At 34.6% G+C, this 17,057-nt stretch overlaps 1 protein-coding gene across 1 annotated transcript in view; it reads left to right on the top strand.

Annotated features, from left to right (window-relative positions):
• Window positions 1–10,767: 10,767 nt before the first annotated feature.
• The window catches only part of LOC590949 (inositol-trisphosphate 3-kinase B), a 29,121-nt gene continuing 22,831 nt past the window's right edge, over window positions 10,768–17,057 (top strand). The window contains exons 1-2 of the mRNA XM_011663624.2: window positions 10,768–11,459; window positions 14,187–14,286. Of these exons, the coding sequence (XP_011661926.1) occupies window positions 11,313–11,459; window positions 14,187–14,286 (247 nt within the window). The 5' untranslated portion in view covers window positions 10,768–11,312. The remainder of the gene's footprint in view (window positions 11,460–14,186; window positions 14,287–17,057) is intronic.

Genomic DNA, 17,057 nt, shown 5'->3' with positions numbered 1-17,057 from the left:
TATTGTCCAATTATTAAAAATGTGTAATTTTAGGCATTATTTCGGACTCTTTTTTTTTTTTTTTCATACAAAGTTTCTTGTCCTTTTGCCCCCATTTTTTCTTCGTTATTACAAAAAAAAATGTAATGTATAGTTTAAATGATTATTCCTCTTTTCAAAAATGTAAAGATCTTTAAGATTCATTGTCATATGCCAAAGTTATGGCAGGTTTGCTGCGACACTTTCCCAGCGGTTTCACGTAAACAACGTGTTTATTCAATAGAAAAGCAAGGTCAAATCAAAACGAAATCGTGAGTTAATTGCACCCGAGCGCACCGCCTGTATAGGGGAGGAATTCTCGGCATTCGAACATGCATGATCTGGCAAGCATCTTCTCAGCATCTTCCCGTTGCCATAGCAATCTTCTTGTGTGTGTGTTTAGTGTTTTGTGTGTGTTTGTGTGTGATGTACATACTCGGTACAGCCACTTTGCTTGCTTTGCTCCGCTTTTAAATGATGTGTATCTGCGTGTGTGTGTGTATGTGTACAACTGCAGATGATGTTGGTGGATGATCTAAATATTTGAGGATCTTATTTATGATCAAGGATTTGATTTAATTCTGTCTATGAATATCATCTGCCAAAAGGACATCTTCTCACATCTTTTAACCCAGAGTTAATGCCCTTCAAGCTCACAATAGATGATACATTTTATTTTATTTTATTTTATGTAGTCTTGTCTCTGGGATAATTCCATAGCTTGTCTCTGCCTGTCAACAGTTGGGCCTCGTGTTTAGAAAGCAAAAACTGGCTGTGAAGTTTTTCCTCTTTATGCGATTGTTAAACAAATGTGACATAGAAAATTATTAAAATCCTGGTCCATGAAGTGAATTGTTCTACAGTGCGTGACAGGCATATGTTTTGAAAATCGACAGCTGTGTATGCCCAGCCAAATTACCAAAACCTGTATAAATTAGATATAAATTACTGATAGCCTTGAATGGAATTCCTTTTAAATGTTTACACTGAAATCAATTACAAGTTATGGATTGATGTTATTGAAGGAGATATAATTCTTTATCTCTAGTACTTTAACATTCTTCCTTCTGGTTCTAAACAGACCGTACTGGAAAAGTTTTACCCGGGATTCCAAATTTTTTTTTTTTTTTTTTTTTTTTTTGCCATCAGACAATGATCATCTATAATACAGAGGATATATACACATACCCCGGTAGACTTTTATGCCACAAAAGGGAAGTTGGTCTTCTTTTTTTTCTTTTTTTTTGCCATCATAACAATGATCATCTTAAATACGGAGGATATATACATATAGACTATTATGCCTCGAAAGGGAAGTTGGTCTTCTTTTTTCTTTCTTTTTTTCTTGTTTTTTTTCTTGTTTTTTCTTTTTTTTTTGCTATCATAACAATGATCATCTGTAATACAGAGGATATATACATATATAGACTATTAGCCTCAGAAGGGAAGTTGGTCTGTTAAAAAGAAGAAGCCACTACTGTGAATTGACATAAAAGATTGACTTAGGAGGTAAACCCTGAAGCAACCCTGAAAATCTCAGTCAAGTTAACAATGAAATTTCCCTTTGAATAGTTGCTCATCCATTTCAAAGTGGTTGTTGCTTCTTCCTCTTTTTAAACGTCAGTACACGGAGGTATACCGTCAGAGTTTCAATGCAAGTTAAATGGGTGTGGGAGAGAAAGTGTTCTGCAGCGTTGTCAATCAAAGGCGGGTCTCGATTCGGTAAGAATATCTATTAGAACTTTTTTGTAGGTTTAGTAGTAGTGGGAAGCTTATCACCGACTCATGGAGTTGGTAATGTTTCATTCAATTGGTTTGTGAGGGTGGTAGTCCTAAGATCACCCCTGTCTGGTTAGTTCTGTCCTTTCATAGCCAGTAGGGCATTAACTCTTGTGTTATAATAATAAAATAATAATAATAATAGCCTAATAGTCCACTTCAAATTTTATTAAACCGAAACGGAAATTCTTTTTGCCCAATTGATCGTGAGCCCGGCAGCCACTGAGCAGCGCCAGATCGACGTTGCTCTATAGCATGGACGTACAATGTATGAGTATAACGCCCTTCTTGCTGCAACAGACGATTTGTCCCACTGCCCTTTTGGTTGGTCATCGTCTGTTCAGAGCCAGAAGGGTGTTATTTCTGTGTGTAAGAGTACATGTATTTCAGTTACCAACCTTCTGTTTCCAAACAGACGATATGATCAAACTAGGGATATGTCACATGGTTAGTAACAACAACCTTGATCAAATATACTGGTTGCACAATGCTGCAATTCACTTTGTACCAAAACTGATTGCTTTAATTATACATATGCCGTGTATACATGTACAATGCACTTACATGTAAGTAATATTCTGTTCAGCTCTTTGTAAGTCACCTTTTCATTTACGAGGGCCTTGATATAAAACAGTTTTAACCTACCAGCATTGCTACCCAGCTTAAATAAAATGAATAAATAAATGAATAAATGAATGAATAAACTGTATAAGTATTTATAATTAAAATCCAACGGAAAATAGCAAGACTGAATCTTAGATGATCTACTAAAAGTAAATTTGGCCATATGAAGAAAACACATTTTGTTGTTCTACTCGATGTGTCTCCTGGAACTATTTGATATATTCTGAATATATGATGGAAAGGGGTATCATGGGGATTGGTGCATTTTCATAATTGCCTTCCTCAGTCTAATGCATTAACACCCCCCTACCTCTTATAGCACTACAAAGATTCATTTGGTTGGCATAGCAACGCTTTTATGCATACTTTATTTTCCAAGAAATGACCAGTAGCAATACTTAGTAGGAAGTAGGATGCATAATAAAGGTTATATTATTTTTGGTCCATTTGTATGTGTATATGTGTGTGTGCAAAACTGTGCATATGTGTGTGGATGTGTTACCGAGGACACTCCTGAAAACTGCATGTACCTCCACTTTGATGACCACTTTGCAAAATGAGGAAGTCCTCGGTTCGATAACCCTGTAAAATTGTTTAAAATTTGAGGCCCTTTTATATCTGGAAGTAATTTGCACATAAAAAGCAAGTCCTCAGTTGAATGTGCAGTATATTTCTGGATCGTCCTCATGTTATTTATATTTCTAAAAGCGTGTGTGTCCTCTATTAAACATATACATGTTATAACATACTGACGTGTACATACTACATATGATATGAGTCTTTGAAATACACCCTAAATATTTGTGGGTGTGTCTATCTGTCTGTGTGTATATTTCATTGCAAATGGAATAAATAATTGCACCATCCTTTCTAAAGGTCAGTTTATTATAAGCTGTTAGCAAATAAACTAAAGTATGCTATTACATCATAAAATGCATACAGGCATGATTATATCTTCTGTTTTATGATTATTGCTAGCATGATTCTTTCACTGAATCAATATGCCATGTGCTTTTATCATTCACATCATAGAAAAGATATTTCTATTATTTCGTACCCTGGATCTGAGGAAATCTAGGCTATGAATTTTCAACAATAATTTAGTTGTAATTGTCCCCATTAGTATGTGAGTGTTCAGATTAATATCAAATACCACATAACAAGGATTCACCTCGTTAATTGTCTTTAAAAAAGTCTGGATGAGACATTCTTTACTTATGATTAACTATGTGTTGAATAGTACGTTGAATTGAAGATTTTTTAATTGAAGGTGAATCGATGTAGCCTTGACTGTACAAAAAACAAAAGAAATAAAACAATGTATTTGAATGGAATTTTATATATTGCTCATTAGTAAAAGATGCATAATATCAGTCAGCCAATCCATATTAATTATTGTTATGCTTTTTTGTGTGTGGAAATGCTTGTGCCATTGATATTGTATACGAAGGACAATGTAAATGCGCTTCCGTATGGTTATGCCAATGTTGAATTGTGCTGGTATATACATGTATTCTCATATGCTGTGTGAAGTTTCAGCATTGTGTTTAATATGCCATTAATACACTGTACAGGTATTAGCTTATAAATTTTATGTAATAATAACAACAATATAAATAATATGCTCAAGGCCCACTTGTGAAAGTAAAACCAAAAAAGTGATGGGGGGGGGGGTATACTGTCTGTAATTGACAGGAAAAATTCTTCTCAGTTAGACCAATGACCTTCCCTGGGATCGACCTTAAAAAAAATAACATAAAGAAACTTGAAGAAAGTGAAATTGGATCGCATTTCATGTACAAGTTCAACAGGAGACAGAAACTTAAACCTTGTATGGACGTCAATCCTATGACGCTGGCAAATTTCTGTGAAATACAGCAGTACCAAGGTATCATATTCGAGCAACAGCGAACATCATCAATAATATTGACATAATTTGTTATTACACGAGACGTTCCATCTCAATACGATATTGATCAGGGACAAATGTACTGGTATTTGCCAATCAAGGAGATGTTCAAGTTCTCCATTGACAGTCTCTCATGTCTCCACTTTTCCTTTTCCGGTGCAATTTTCAGCAGAAGAAAGGGTTATTCAAGTCAGATATCTGGTGTGTGATGGTCTTTTGGATGTTTTAAAGGGATAGTTGAGTTCTGTTGCAGAGGGCGCTATGCAAAATAATTTTTGTTGTGAGATAATGAAAAACTGAGTGTCAAATTTGAAAGAACATAATATTTCAATGATAAAATCATCTTTGTTTGATCAAAATCGGTTCAGAGACGGCTGAAATAGGATGATTTTTAATATTTGTGTACCACCACAAATGTTAGATATTTTGAAAATTGTGAAAAAAACGTTGAAAAAAAAACAAAATAATGCCTTTTTGCATCGTATTTCAGCCAATGCCGATGTTGGCTTTTTTGTTGGCATTTTCGTGTTGCTTATATTACCCACAATTAGCTGGCTCATGTATTGTTATTTTTAATTATATAATTAATCAACGGTCACTGTTTTCTTGACAGTGGAGCTGAATTGGTATGATCATATTGGCTAAATTTCACACATTTTGGGGTCTAAAATTACCTTCATAGCAATTTTAGGTTCTAAAAGGGCACTATAAATGTCATAGATAAAAATAAGAGCAATAACTATGCACTTTGAAGGCATTTGCGGTCTGAAAACAAAACTCAACTATCCCTTTAATAGGGATATTGTACAAAAGACCTTCTTGTTGTTATCATTTTACCCTTTTTTACATCATTTTGAAACCACACTATAATTCTTTGATGAATTTTGAGTGACATTTTTATTTCCAAATTGTAGGTACACTCAACCCTGGTGATGTAAATGGGTACCTGGCAGAAATTAATTCCTTGAAATGCTAGAGCGCCGTATTAAATGGCAGCTGTTGCTAAAGCCAGGGTAATAATCTCCCTCTGCACCTCAGAATAGTTTACTATATCGATTGCGCGTAATAAATGCTTTATTATTATCATTATTATTATTATTACTCTGTAGTTTTTTATCTGAGCCGTTGGTTTTTTTAATGATAGTAATTAAGCCATCCAGGAAATCGATATTTATATTTACACACCAAATAAAATTGCTTTTTGTCAATTACTAATTTTAAATAGATTATAAAGGTTCTTATAAATTCCATTTTATTTGTCTCCTAGCTTTTAAAATTTTACGCTACCACCTTGTGAAGAACATGAGTTTAATATGTTAATAAAGACTTGTATGAAGCAGTTTTTTAACATTGGCTTAGCTCAACATACTTTTCTTTTTACTTTATTATATCCACAAAACTCATACAGAATCAAAGTAATTGACAACTTATTGCTTCTTGGGCAACAAAATTGCCAATTTGCAAAGGAAAATGTTTGACTACTTGTAACAACATTTCAAGATTTTGAATTCCCACTCCCTTTGACAAATTTACCATAGACATTTTTAATAAAAAAGTGAGATTCCTGTACTCATGGATGTATGTCTGAGTAATAAGTAAGAATCGGCTAGGGGCTGTAAAACATACAAATCGATCAAATCTAGCAATACATTGGTGCACCGCCGACTGAGTGGCATTTATCCCACTCCTGACTCCCTCCCACCCATGTCTAAATATCAGGCTTAATTTCTCTCTTATCAACTCTGTTCATGATATATACTAAACCTTTGTTTGTCTATTGCTCTGTCAATATGTGTCCTTTGATAAAAACCCACTAGCACAATGTATGCCAACTGATTTTCGAACTAGTCAATCAAAAGGGTTTTGTGATAATGGTACCCATGGAATTATGAGGGAGAGACCAATTGACGTCATGTATTGTTTACTTAAGATTTCACTCTGTGTGCTTTGATGCTTACTACCTTTAAAAGAATAAAAAAAGAGATACATTAGAAGGCAGAGGGGTGTAAATATGTCTATTTTTAACATAGTATATAATGTTTATTCTGGGAAGAGGCAAGGTGAAATTCAACTAAATTAAAAATGAGAAGAAAGGGCTTAGAAAAAAAAAATCTCTCGGGTCCATGTAAAAACTAAGTTTCTAAAAGAAGAAAAAAAAAGAGACTATTATTAATGGTGAATCATTCAAATTATAATGCAAGATGTTATAATTCTGTGGTAACATATGTTCTGCTGTACAATCTCATTTTATATGCACACACGCTGTCTATTTATAATTATTTTATTTATTATTAAATTGAAGAGCTGGATACTGGCTGAAAGTATATGCAGTAGTTGGTCACAAGAGGGCAGCAGATTGGTTTGATTTGGTTTTCATGATGATTTTCCCCTGAGGCTAATTTGGTTAAATACACACCATGTATATATACAGTCAAGAGCTGTAATGATGCAATCTTGTATTATATTTCTTTAATTATGTTTTTTTATTTCATGAGTGAAGCAATATCGCTGGGTGAATTGCATCAAGATCAATCTTAAAGATAATGTTTATTCTTGATAAGCTTTTCATCAGATTTATTTACTTTTAGATAAAAAAGAATAACAAAATACTTGTAATACTAAGATGATGTTAGGTTTTTTTTTCATGTGGAAAATTAATAATTGAGAGTTTAAAAAAAATAATCATATTGTTTAGTTATTCCTTTAATTACAGTTTTATTGAAGCAGGGTTGCCTCTTCAGTTTAACAAAATGCTATTCCTTAGGGTCCTGAACAATAACCAACAATATACATACAACAATTACAGACTTGATGTGTATAAATTGTATACATAAGTAACATATTATAAATGCAAAAATAAATAATCATAACCCTGAATCTAAATCTTAATAATCTAAATCTAAATCTAGCCTGGAAGCAATTTTGCCATAACATGTGTTTAATAACCAAATGCCCATATTGTAGAGGTCAAGGTGGAAGACGAAGAGAAATAAAGGGAAAAGATGAAGGATCTAATTAAATTCATACTTTGCATGGAGAAATATACAGTATACTTAGAGACCTCTAATCATGTTTTTCACCCTTGAATCAATATGATTCTTGATAGTATTGTTTGTCTAGTTTGACTTAGAAGTGACTTTGTATTAGGATGAAATTTATTAAAGGTAAAGACCAGTTATGGTCATGCGATTGCATTGTGAAAGAAACATTGTGGAATCGATCAGAAAAGGTTGATCATCTAGCATCTAGCATCTACAAGGTTCTGGAATCATCAAAATGATAAGAAATTTGGCCCATTCTTCGTTAAGTTACAAGCACTATACACAGAAAGATGTATATATGGGACTACCATATATCTCTCACAGACCATGAGAGAAACAAATTTACCAAATATATGAATTAGTAGGCGGTTTCCCGGCAAATTTTTTATCATCATGTATTAGTCAAAACATATTCTTTCACATGATTGGTAATGAGAGCTTCCATTTCATTTTTTGAAATTGGGGCGTTTCCAATACTGGTCTTTACCTTTAATACGTCTGGCTTATCTTAAGATTAATTATTAAAGCCTCACTGTCCTACTTGTAGCTACTTGCTCCCTCTATATAGAAAACTTCCCCAATCGGTGCCTGTTGGTCCCTCATGATCCTCTACTCCTTATGTTATTTGAGAGCTGAGTTGATGAGATAGCCACCTGTCAGTGACCTCGCTGTGTGGTCTAATCCCTCCTAGCTTTAAGATATGGAACAGCATTTTTTTAAAGTAGTACTTATTGTGACTCATGAGATATATATATTTGTTGTTTTATAAATTTTTTCTTTACATGTCTGTTTGGAACCAAAAGGTCATTAACTCATATACTTATTCAACTGAGTAAATGCCCATCTGGCTCCGAACAGACAATATTTCTCATTCTTCAGCCAATACAAAAGAGTAATTTCTAGGAATCGATACATATTACAAACAATTAGTGATACTCGACACCTCAATTATTACATTTATTGCCAGAGGGTACAAAGAAGGCTCTACAACTTTTTATGATACGCAAGCATAATATTTCATCGCTTTATTGCTATCTTGATGAAATTTATTGTGATGATCTTATCTCTCTACAGTCATTAATATGTAATTGAAGTAGGACAAAATATGAACTGTTCATAAAGCGCGGGGTTTTCCCCCTCTCGCACTTGATGTCTTGGTGACGACAGTTGAAAAATATTTGGCTCAAAATGGGAATAATATTTTGCGTAGTTCATCTAAAAATACTTGACAGACTTCTAAATCGTAGTATTTGTTGTTCAATTTCATTTCAAGTACTGAAGTGTAGATCACGGGGCAAAAAGTAATTGTGTAATGGTGTCTACTCTTAAAATGTCATCAAAGGCAAGTGACCCCACAATTTTTAACAAATAATCTGTAAGAAAAAAGGGTTCCCCCCCCCCCCCTGCGTTGATCACAACTTCAACAGATGGTATAGAGTGATTTCCTCACATAAAAGTTACTTGTGAGCCCTAGTTTTTTTTTAAAACTACCTAATGATCTTTTGAAGCTCATGTTCAGTTTCGGTAGCAAAAAGGAAATTGGAGAGAAAAGAAATAGTCTCATGTTGCATCAAAAGATACATGTATTAGATCAAAGGAAAATAGTAATTTCTGATTATATTTTTACAGAGCAAATGGGAGGGAACCTAGCAAAACGTGTCACAGAGTTTCTTTTTTTTAAATCAGGTTTTACCAAGCTCAAACTTTAAATAACCTGTTCCTCTCATTTTCCTGCTTCTATTAAAACGAACTTAACATCAGGGTGGACTTCCCCTTTAAACCATCAATTCCTGAAGCATCATCATACAGGTATTTGTTATTCATGTCAATCATGTGCTTTGTACTTTTCTCTGACGGCATCTCTACCCCGGCGCCAGAGTGAGGGGAAATCCCACTCCTTCGTCCTTTCTTCCCTGCCAATGCCATCGCCGTGGCAACCCCGTCGCTCGGCAACACTTACCTCCTTGCATACAGATTACCATGGCAACACTCTTTCTTTATTGTTTGCTGTTGGAATATTTGAGATTTAGAGCAGACTGATGCAGTCAAAGAAGATGATCAGAATTTCATTAATTTTCTTGAAGTTACTGTGGTTTTGTATTCTAGAGTATGCGTGCTATTATTGCACAGATTGCCAAGCAATTTTAAGTTCATTGTGGCTCTCTTCATTTGGTTTTGTACGAAAAATATTATCATTTATTAAAGCATATTTTGTAGTTTCTCCATAAAATGTTTCTTGGTTTTTCATTATTCTGCCCAAGTCACATGACCTCTTCTTTATTGTTCTCTCATAACTGGTTATTTTTTTTTTTACTACTCTGTCTCTTTTCTGCCATTTTTGTTTGCCTTTTTAACTGCCATTTTTTTTTCTCCAGCTATAGCTAAAATGAGGGTTTAATGGGTTTTCATTGTGTACAACAATTGTTCTGATAATTAGTATGGCCTTTCTAGTATGTTAAGCTCATCTAAACTTCAATAGATTTTTGTTTGTGATATATCAAGGAAAAAGGTCAGTTCTTTTGTGAGATTCTTATCAAAAAGTATGTTTTCATGACATGATAAAAGTCATATTTTTATTGATGCAACTTCCTCTGTATTAATAGAACCAAGGGTATTTGTTCTTGTCAAACTTCTGTTTCCTCTATTCTCAAAGACAAATTGCTAAGTTTTTAAAAAATCGTTTAGATGGTGGAACTTGAGAAAAGAAAAAAAGTTTTTTGCTTGCAGTGTTAACGCCCCTATTGTTGAAATAAGAATAAGAATTTCTATGAAAATATAACCATTTGAAAAAAAGAATTATTGTTGTATGGATTCTTAAAGCAGAAAAAAAGCAGATATATGAAAAGGATTATTGTTTCTACGAAAAACAAACTATTTGGGGAGAATACTCATTTCTAACGTGTCCAAATATATCCTGGATTTTTCAAATAAACATATTGTACTGTGATATTTAAAAAAAAATTATATTTGAGGAAAGTGGTTTGGCATTATGTTAATGGGTTTAGATTATGGTTTATGATGAAGGATTACCGGTACAATAATGCTGAAGTACTGCTTCTGTTATTTACCTTGTTTCTTAAAAAGACTTAAAAGACATTGTTGCAGAATCTATTAGTGTCGGAAGAGAAGCAAAAAAAAATGTGATTAGAGAAAAGTGCTTTTTGTTAAACAATTCAGAGCAAGACCATAAACTTCCATTGAGTTGACTGTACTGTAGCAAACTGTAGAGGGCGTATGTCATATTTATCCAGCGAGCATGATTGCCTGCCTGTCTTGGCTTCCGTCGAAATCCAGAGAGTAATAAGTTTTCCAGCGTAAGTGAAAACTTCCTGGCTCTCTCTCTCTCTCTCTCTCTCTCTCTCATTCATTCATTCATTCATCCACATACACACACCATACACAAAGCCAACCTCAGGAAGCACACTGATATCCAGGGGGAAGTAAAGAGCCTCGGTGTGAATGGCTCGTTTGTAGGGGCGAACGTCACTTAGCAACACTTAGCAACCCAGTCCTGGAGATTTCCCTTCAACCCTGATGATGATGATGTCGTCGGAGGGAGTGAAGAGCCAGCAAGAGTGCTCTCTGCCGCCGCGTCATTCAGCTCCGACTCGCTGAAAGTTTGTCCACGCTCCTCTCCAACTTGAAAGAGGGCAGCGTCATTGGTTGATAGAACTTGATCGGAGGTTGGTCGTACTTCAAACTCTGAATCTTTCCCTGCATCGGTCTCTCCTTTGTCCGTACATGGCTGCTGTTTGTTAATCGCATTGAACAAACACCTTTTTTACTTTCAACCACTTAGTCTGAGACTTCCAGAAGAGTTTGCTGTATTGTACATCAATTGGAGACTTGGACAGTCTACAAATGCAAGGTTGACCCGAGAGGGTGCCTTTGGAGTTTGAGGACATCAGCTCTTGTGTTTCTCTTGGTAACTCCTCTTGAACATGCCATCCAGGACTTTCAGTGGACCTGTTGATACTGTCCCTCCTTCATCTACCTCCTTCGTTTCTAGCGTTGCAACCATGAAGACTCTCTCTTTCTCATCAGAGGTTTACGTTGAGATATTTGTAGGATGTGTCGTCTTCATACTGGTAGGTTGTTAGACTTGATCAGCTGGAAAAAAAATCACTCTAAAGCTTTTAATCTTTTGAAAATTGAGTTATAGACATGATCACAAAGACTTTAAAAAAAAATTACCTAAGGCAATTGTAATAACTGTGTTTATTACCTTTTCAAAAATATGAACATGACAGTGAAGTTTTACCTAATGCGAACATGATTCCAATGGGATATATACAATTGATCATTTATAATGCCCTCAAGTTGATTTCTCGAAAGTCTATGTGATTACTTTATGATATGAAAGTCATAAAGATGAGAAGTTGTGTAGATGAGCCTCTTAAAGGTTTAGATAAAGATGTGGTTAGAAGAATTCTAGTAAATGTTTGCTTTTGTTTGGTTATGTTCACCTGAGCTATTTGTCTTTCTGTGCATACATAACTATAGATCTGAATACGATTGTCTGCACAGTAGGATGAATCAAATTCAGTTGTAATTTCTGAGAAACAACATTCACTTCGTTTGAGTCTTCTTGAAAGTGATATGATTGTTGAGGAAAATGTGATTTTTGCTATAGCCAAAATGAGAGTTTCATGTGTATTTGTTGTACACAATGATTTTTATAGCCTTTCTAGTATGTGAACTTCAATAGAATTTTTGTGAGTTTGTCATTAATAAGCATGTTTGCATGACATGATAAAATTTATATTTGTTATCAATTGTTACTGGTGCAACTTCCTTTGTATTTATAGAACCAAGGATGTATTTGTTTCCATGTCAGGCTTCCATTTCCTCTTTTCGCTTTTGACAAATAACCAAATTTTGAAAATAGCTCAAAGCCCACAAGCTTTGTTTGGGTTCCTCGATTTTCTTCCTGTATGTACACCTGTATTACAGAAAAAGGAAAAGACGTACCGGTAAATGTTTATTTTGGTGCATCAATCGCACATTTCCCTCTCAAATTTACAATACTGAATAGCAGATTTTGATGCTGCATGGGTAAAGGGCCACTTCCTTAAACAATGCATGTTAATGGAAGAAATTATATGGTTTAACCTCATTGGTCCTAATTGGTCTTCCTATGTTTTGATATTTCCTTTTTTGACAGGAAGTTAAGACCCGCTCTCATTAGCACATCATTATTTCTTTGTCTGAAAATCTTTAAAGTTTGTACCCCATAGAGTTGATTGGGACCCATGAAGGCTGTTATGTACTTTGAATCATTGCTCAGGATTTCTAATGCACTTGAAACTGTCTAGTATTTCTGAATTGTTTAGACGATCAAGGATATAAACAAGTTTGTAGTGAGAATGTGCTGGTAATTGTAATAACTGATAAACACTTATATATGTTTATCCACTTTTCTTCTCTGTTTCTGAGCTATCCTGTACTTGTCATCAAGTTTTGTTTGGGTCTATTTTCGGTCTGTTAGTGTCCCCGGGGTATAACTATTTCAACCATGATTACAATTTTTTCGAAAAATCAACTCTTGTGTCCCATAAGAAAACATGTTTGGATTACATAATACGTCATTGTAATGTTCGCACATTTCAAAATGTGATGCACTAGGCTACTGAAAGTGGTTGATTTTTTAATAGTAGAAATGGTTGCTTTGTGTTTTCAAAACTCTAAAAGCCATCGTGCAGCAATACAATTGATATCATCTCCAACTATTAACAGGAAAACAGATTCAATGAACTAATACCAGGGTCGTGTTACCATCATTTAATAGCAAAAATCAAACTCTTAATTTGCATGTCATTAAGTGATACACGTACAAGTGAAACTCTTTCGTATCATTTTCCACTTTATATGAAACTGAACTTGTTATGTACAGCCCTGGATGAGAGTGCATAGCCGGAAGAGTAATAGTTTTCTGGGGGCGACTACTTTTGGTTTTCATTGCGTAGGTTGCTGTAGGTTTTGATAATGTTTTATTGTTTTTTGGTGCATATATTACTGTTACTATGATACAGACAATTATAACCTCATAAGGAAATAAACATTTTTTTCAAAGAATTAGGAGTGACTTCTCACTAAATATGAGTATAAAGCTTTACGACAATTGGTAGCCGTTTTTTAGTTTCATCAAGCTGCTGTACCATTGAAGCTAATCTTGAGCTATGGTATGGGAATTGAATTTTGATAGAAAATTGCTCTGCTTTATTCTGGATTGTGTATCCTGCAGTAGATTATCTTTATCTTTCTATGCTCATTACTCAGCCACTATACATTTTCTACCAAAATTGTTTGGCACATGTCATTTATTTGTAATCTTGAACATTCAGTGTAAGTTGCATTGGATTCTGTGAGAATTTATTTCCTATATTTACCAGAACTCAAGTTCATTTTTAATGTTGACTTGACAGATCATTCTCTATAGGAGTTGAGAAAGTGATTTATTGACTTTCTATATACATGGTGACTTGTGTCTAGGTCCGAGATAGCAATTGAGCATGATTGCTTTTATTTTCTTCTAAAAGTTTGTGAGCAGTTATCGCTTTCCAATGATTGCATTTATTATGTCAATGCCTCACTCACACATTAAACGTCTGTTTAAACCCAGAAGAGGGTTGATTCATGTACTTTGAAACATAGTTAAAGCACTTCTGACTGTTTAACCGACCAAAAAAAGTTGTTTCAGTTCATATATTTTGCATCTCTGAGAGTATTTCCACATATGAATACTGGCTACTGAAGAAAAAAAAATGTTTTCAAGATATTCATTGTGTCTCTTCTGTTTTTGTTTGTTCTTGCAGGCAAGCTCTTGGAGGAAAATTCGCAACATGGTTCACTGGTCACCGTTCGTCCAGTCCTTCAAGAAAAAATACCCCTGGGTCCAACTAGCGGGACATCAAGGTAAGCACTGTATTTTGGTATAAATTTTACTTGAAAGATGTTAATTAGTTCCTTTAAAGGTACATTCATTTAAAAAAAAATCCTTCTCTTTATCCACTTTCTTCTGCCTCCTCCATCATATGGATGATTCTTGCAGGCTGAATTTTTTGAAATATATATATATATTACCAGACGTCATAAATTGATATCTGTTATCATACAGGTCAAACTGTCAGATCAAGAGCCATTTTAAATGGTTTTGTCAAAGGTGCAATTTGAACATTTGTATGCTCACTCAACAAATCCATGATGGTTCGGCAAAGAGATGCGTGTACTTATGCCTTTCGCTACATGTTTTTACTGGCTGTTAATATGGTAGTACTTCTCATTTGGGGATCATATTTGAATGCATTTTTGAGATACATTCAAGTAATGAGACAAAATATGCCCTAACTCTCTACAAATATCTTGGAGTTGTTCTTACCCAAACAATTTCAAATCCATTTTTAGAATCATAGCTCATCGCGATAGATTCCAATTGTGTCTTCTTGACCCTTAACTCAGCTTTACTTCAATAGCATGTAAGATGATGTAGGGTTTCAGTACCCAGCAGATCTGCTAAAAGTGGTTTGCTAATTAACCAATATCCCATAGGCCACTGATGTAACACAGGATGCTGCTCTTAAATTGATCAGACAACTTTTTTATTTAAATTTCTCTCTTGTTATTAAAAAACATATTATTTGTTTGGAGCCAAAAGGGCGTTAGCTCAGGGTTAGAGCACATGAGTTAACACCCTTTTGGTTCCAAACATCCAAAAAGAAGGGTTAAAACTGGGACAGAAGCAACAACAACAACAACAGGGGGTATATTTGTGCTTTCTCATTTTTAAAGCTATCAGAAAAAAGTTATCTATTGAAATGCTTTCATACTTGTGCGAGTAATTGCTATTGCTATACCCTTTGTTCTGGGATTAAGCTCTGTCTCTACCCGGTAGTCAATATTAATGAAGAAAGCTGAGACTTGAGCTTGTTTTTTAAATAATTTGTCAGACAAAATTTAGACCCAGCGTAGGATTTAAGAGAATTAGTAGCATTCATAGCCCATAAGTTGTTCAATCTTGTTCAAACTGCCATTTTACCCTTCTCTCAAGTCTCAATGCTGCATAGCTATAGACTGCCAAGTCTACTTTGTTGAGTTGTTTCCGTTTTGTTTGTATGCAGAAAACTCTTCTGCTGATATCAGATCTTGTACATGAATGCTTCTATAGACAATCAGCATTTCAATTTAATTATAGAATCCAAGAATGTCGCTCTGATCACATTTGAGATTCCTGATATTTTACTTCCTAAGCAAAGCTATGATTTCAATTTCTGCCAAATTTATGACGTCCTCGATCAGTGGAAACTTCTTGATATTCAACGATGGCAATTGTCATTGTTTAATGTGATCTTCTAAAGATGAACATGCGTCATATTGTCAGCTGTGAGCTAGAATTGGCATTGATTCCAATTAAAATGTTCTTGCTATAACTAGATGATAAACATGAAAGGTTGGAAAAAAGAAGTTAGTGATCTTTTCTTTATAAAGATAATTTTAATGAAGTTTGCCGTTAGAACTTAAAAAGTGACAATATTATTCGAGGGATAGTTAAATTGTAATGCATTGATCCCCAATTATCATTTCTGCAAAACTATATCAAAAAATTGATGAAAATATATATTTCTGCAATGTTAAACTTCTTGTCAGTCTGGCAAGTAGAATTTAAAAAAAATGAATGGACATATCATTTTGCACTCACATTTGTTTGAATTGTGAAATGAGATCAACGCATGACAGCTTAATCCCCAAGACCCGCATGGTCCAGCTTGATGGTCGTGCGATAAGAACTTAATAACTAGTATCTTCCTGCCCATCCCGTATCCATGACAACCAAATTGCCCCTAGATACGCATCATCCCCTGCCAGCAGGCCGTGTGCCTATTTCTGGAGGACCTTTTCAAATATTGAAAGAGCAAGATGTATTAAAGGTGCGTTTCCACTAGACCAAGCAACTTTGAGCTTGAGAGATAAGACCGATCAGCCTTTTTTTGAGAAAATAGTTCCAAGCTTCCCCATCTCCATCAGCCAGAGTGGAACAAATCGTAGCAATCCAAACAAATTTCACTTCACCTTTTTTATGACGTGAAGTGTCACATGCCTTACCTTATAAAATAGTGCTCTGTTTGTTAGAGCACAATTGCCATTTATTTACACTCCCCCCCCCCCTTAAAAAAAAAAAATAATAATAATAATAATATTAATAATCGCTAGATGCTCTATTGCAGTAGTCACAAGGCCTTTTCTGAACAAGCCTTAATCGTGATTAGGCTAATTTTCCGAGATGAGAATTAATTCCGGTAGGCTATTTTGAAAATGTGAGTGAAATCGGAGCTTTTGCTTGATCCTGTTCAAATGTCAAACTTTCAAATGAATCCGAAACGCTATGGGTACTGTAAATATAGAATACCGGTAAGAAGTCTAGCTTTAGCTTATGATGACGTGAAGTGTAATTCGCTGCGCATTTCTGTATTTTATAAAATAGTGCTCAGTTTGTTGGAGCGCAATTGCCATTTATTACACTTCCAAAATATTAAATTAAAAATAAACGATAGATGCTCTATATTGTGGCAATTACCGCGCCATCTCCGAACAAGCCTTAATCGTGATTAGGCTAATTTTCCGAGATCAGAATTAATTCCGGTAGGCTATTTTGAAAATGTGAGTTAATGAGAACGGACTTATTGAGACAA

Source organism: Strongylocentrotus purpuratus, unplaced genomic scaffold (assembly GCF_000002235.5).
Source record: "Strongylocentrotus purpuratus isolate Spur 01 unplaced genomic scaffold, Spur_5.0 spur5_scaffold_5, whole genome shotgun sequence".
Lineage (NCBI taxonomy): Eukaryota > Metazoa > Echinodermata > Echinoidea > Camarodonta > Strongylocentrotidae > Strongylocentrotus > Strongylocentrotus purpuratus.
The sequence above is the reverse complement of the archived record's forward strand: the minus strand, read 5'-3'. Positions and strand labels throughout refer to the sequence as shown.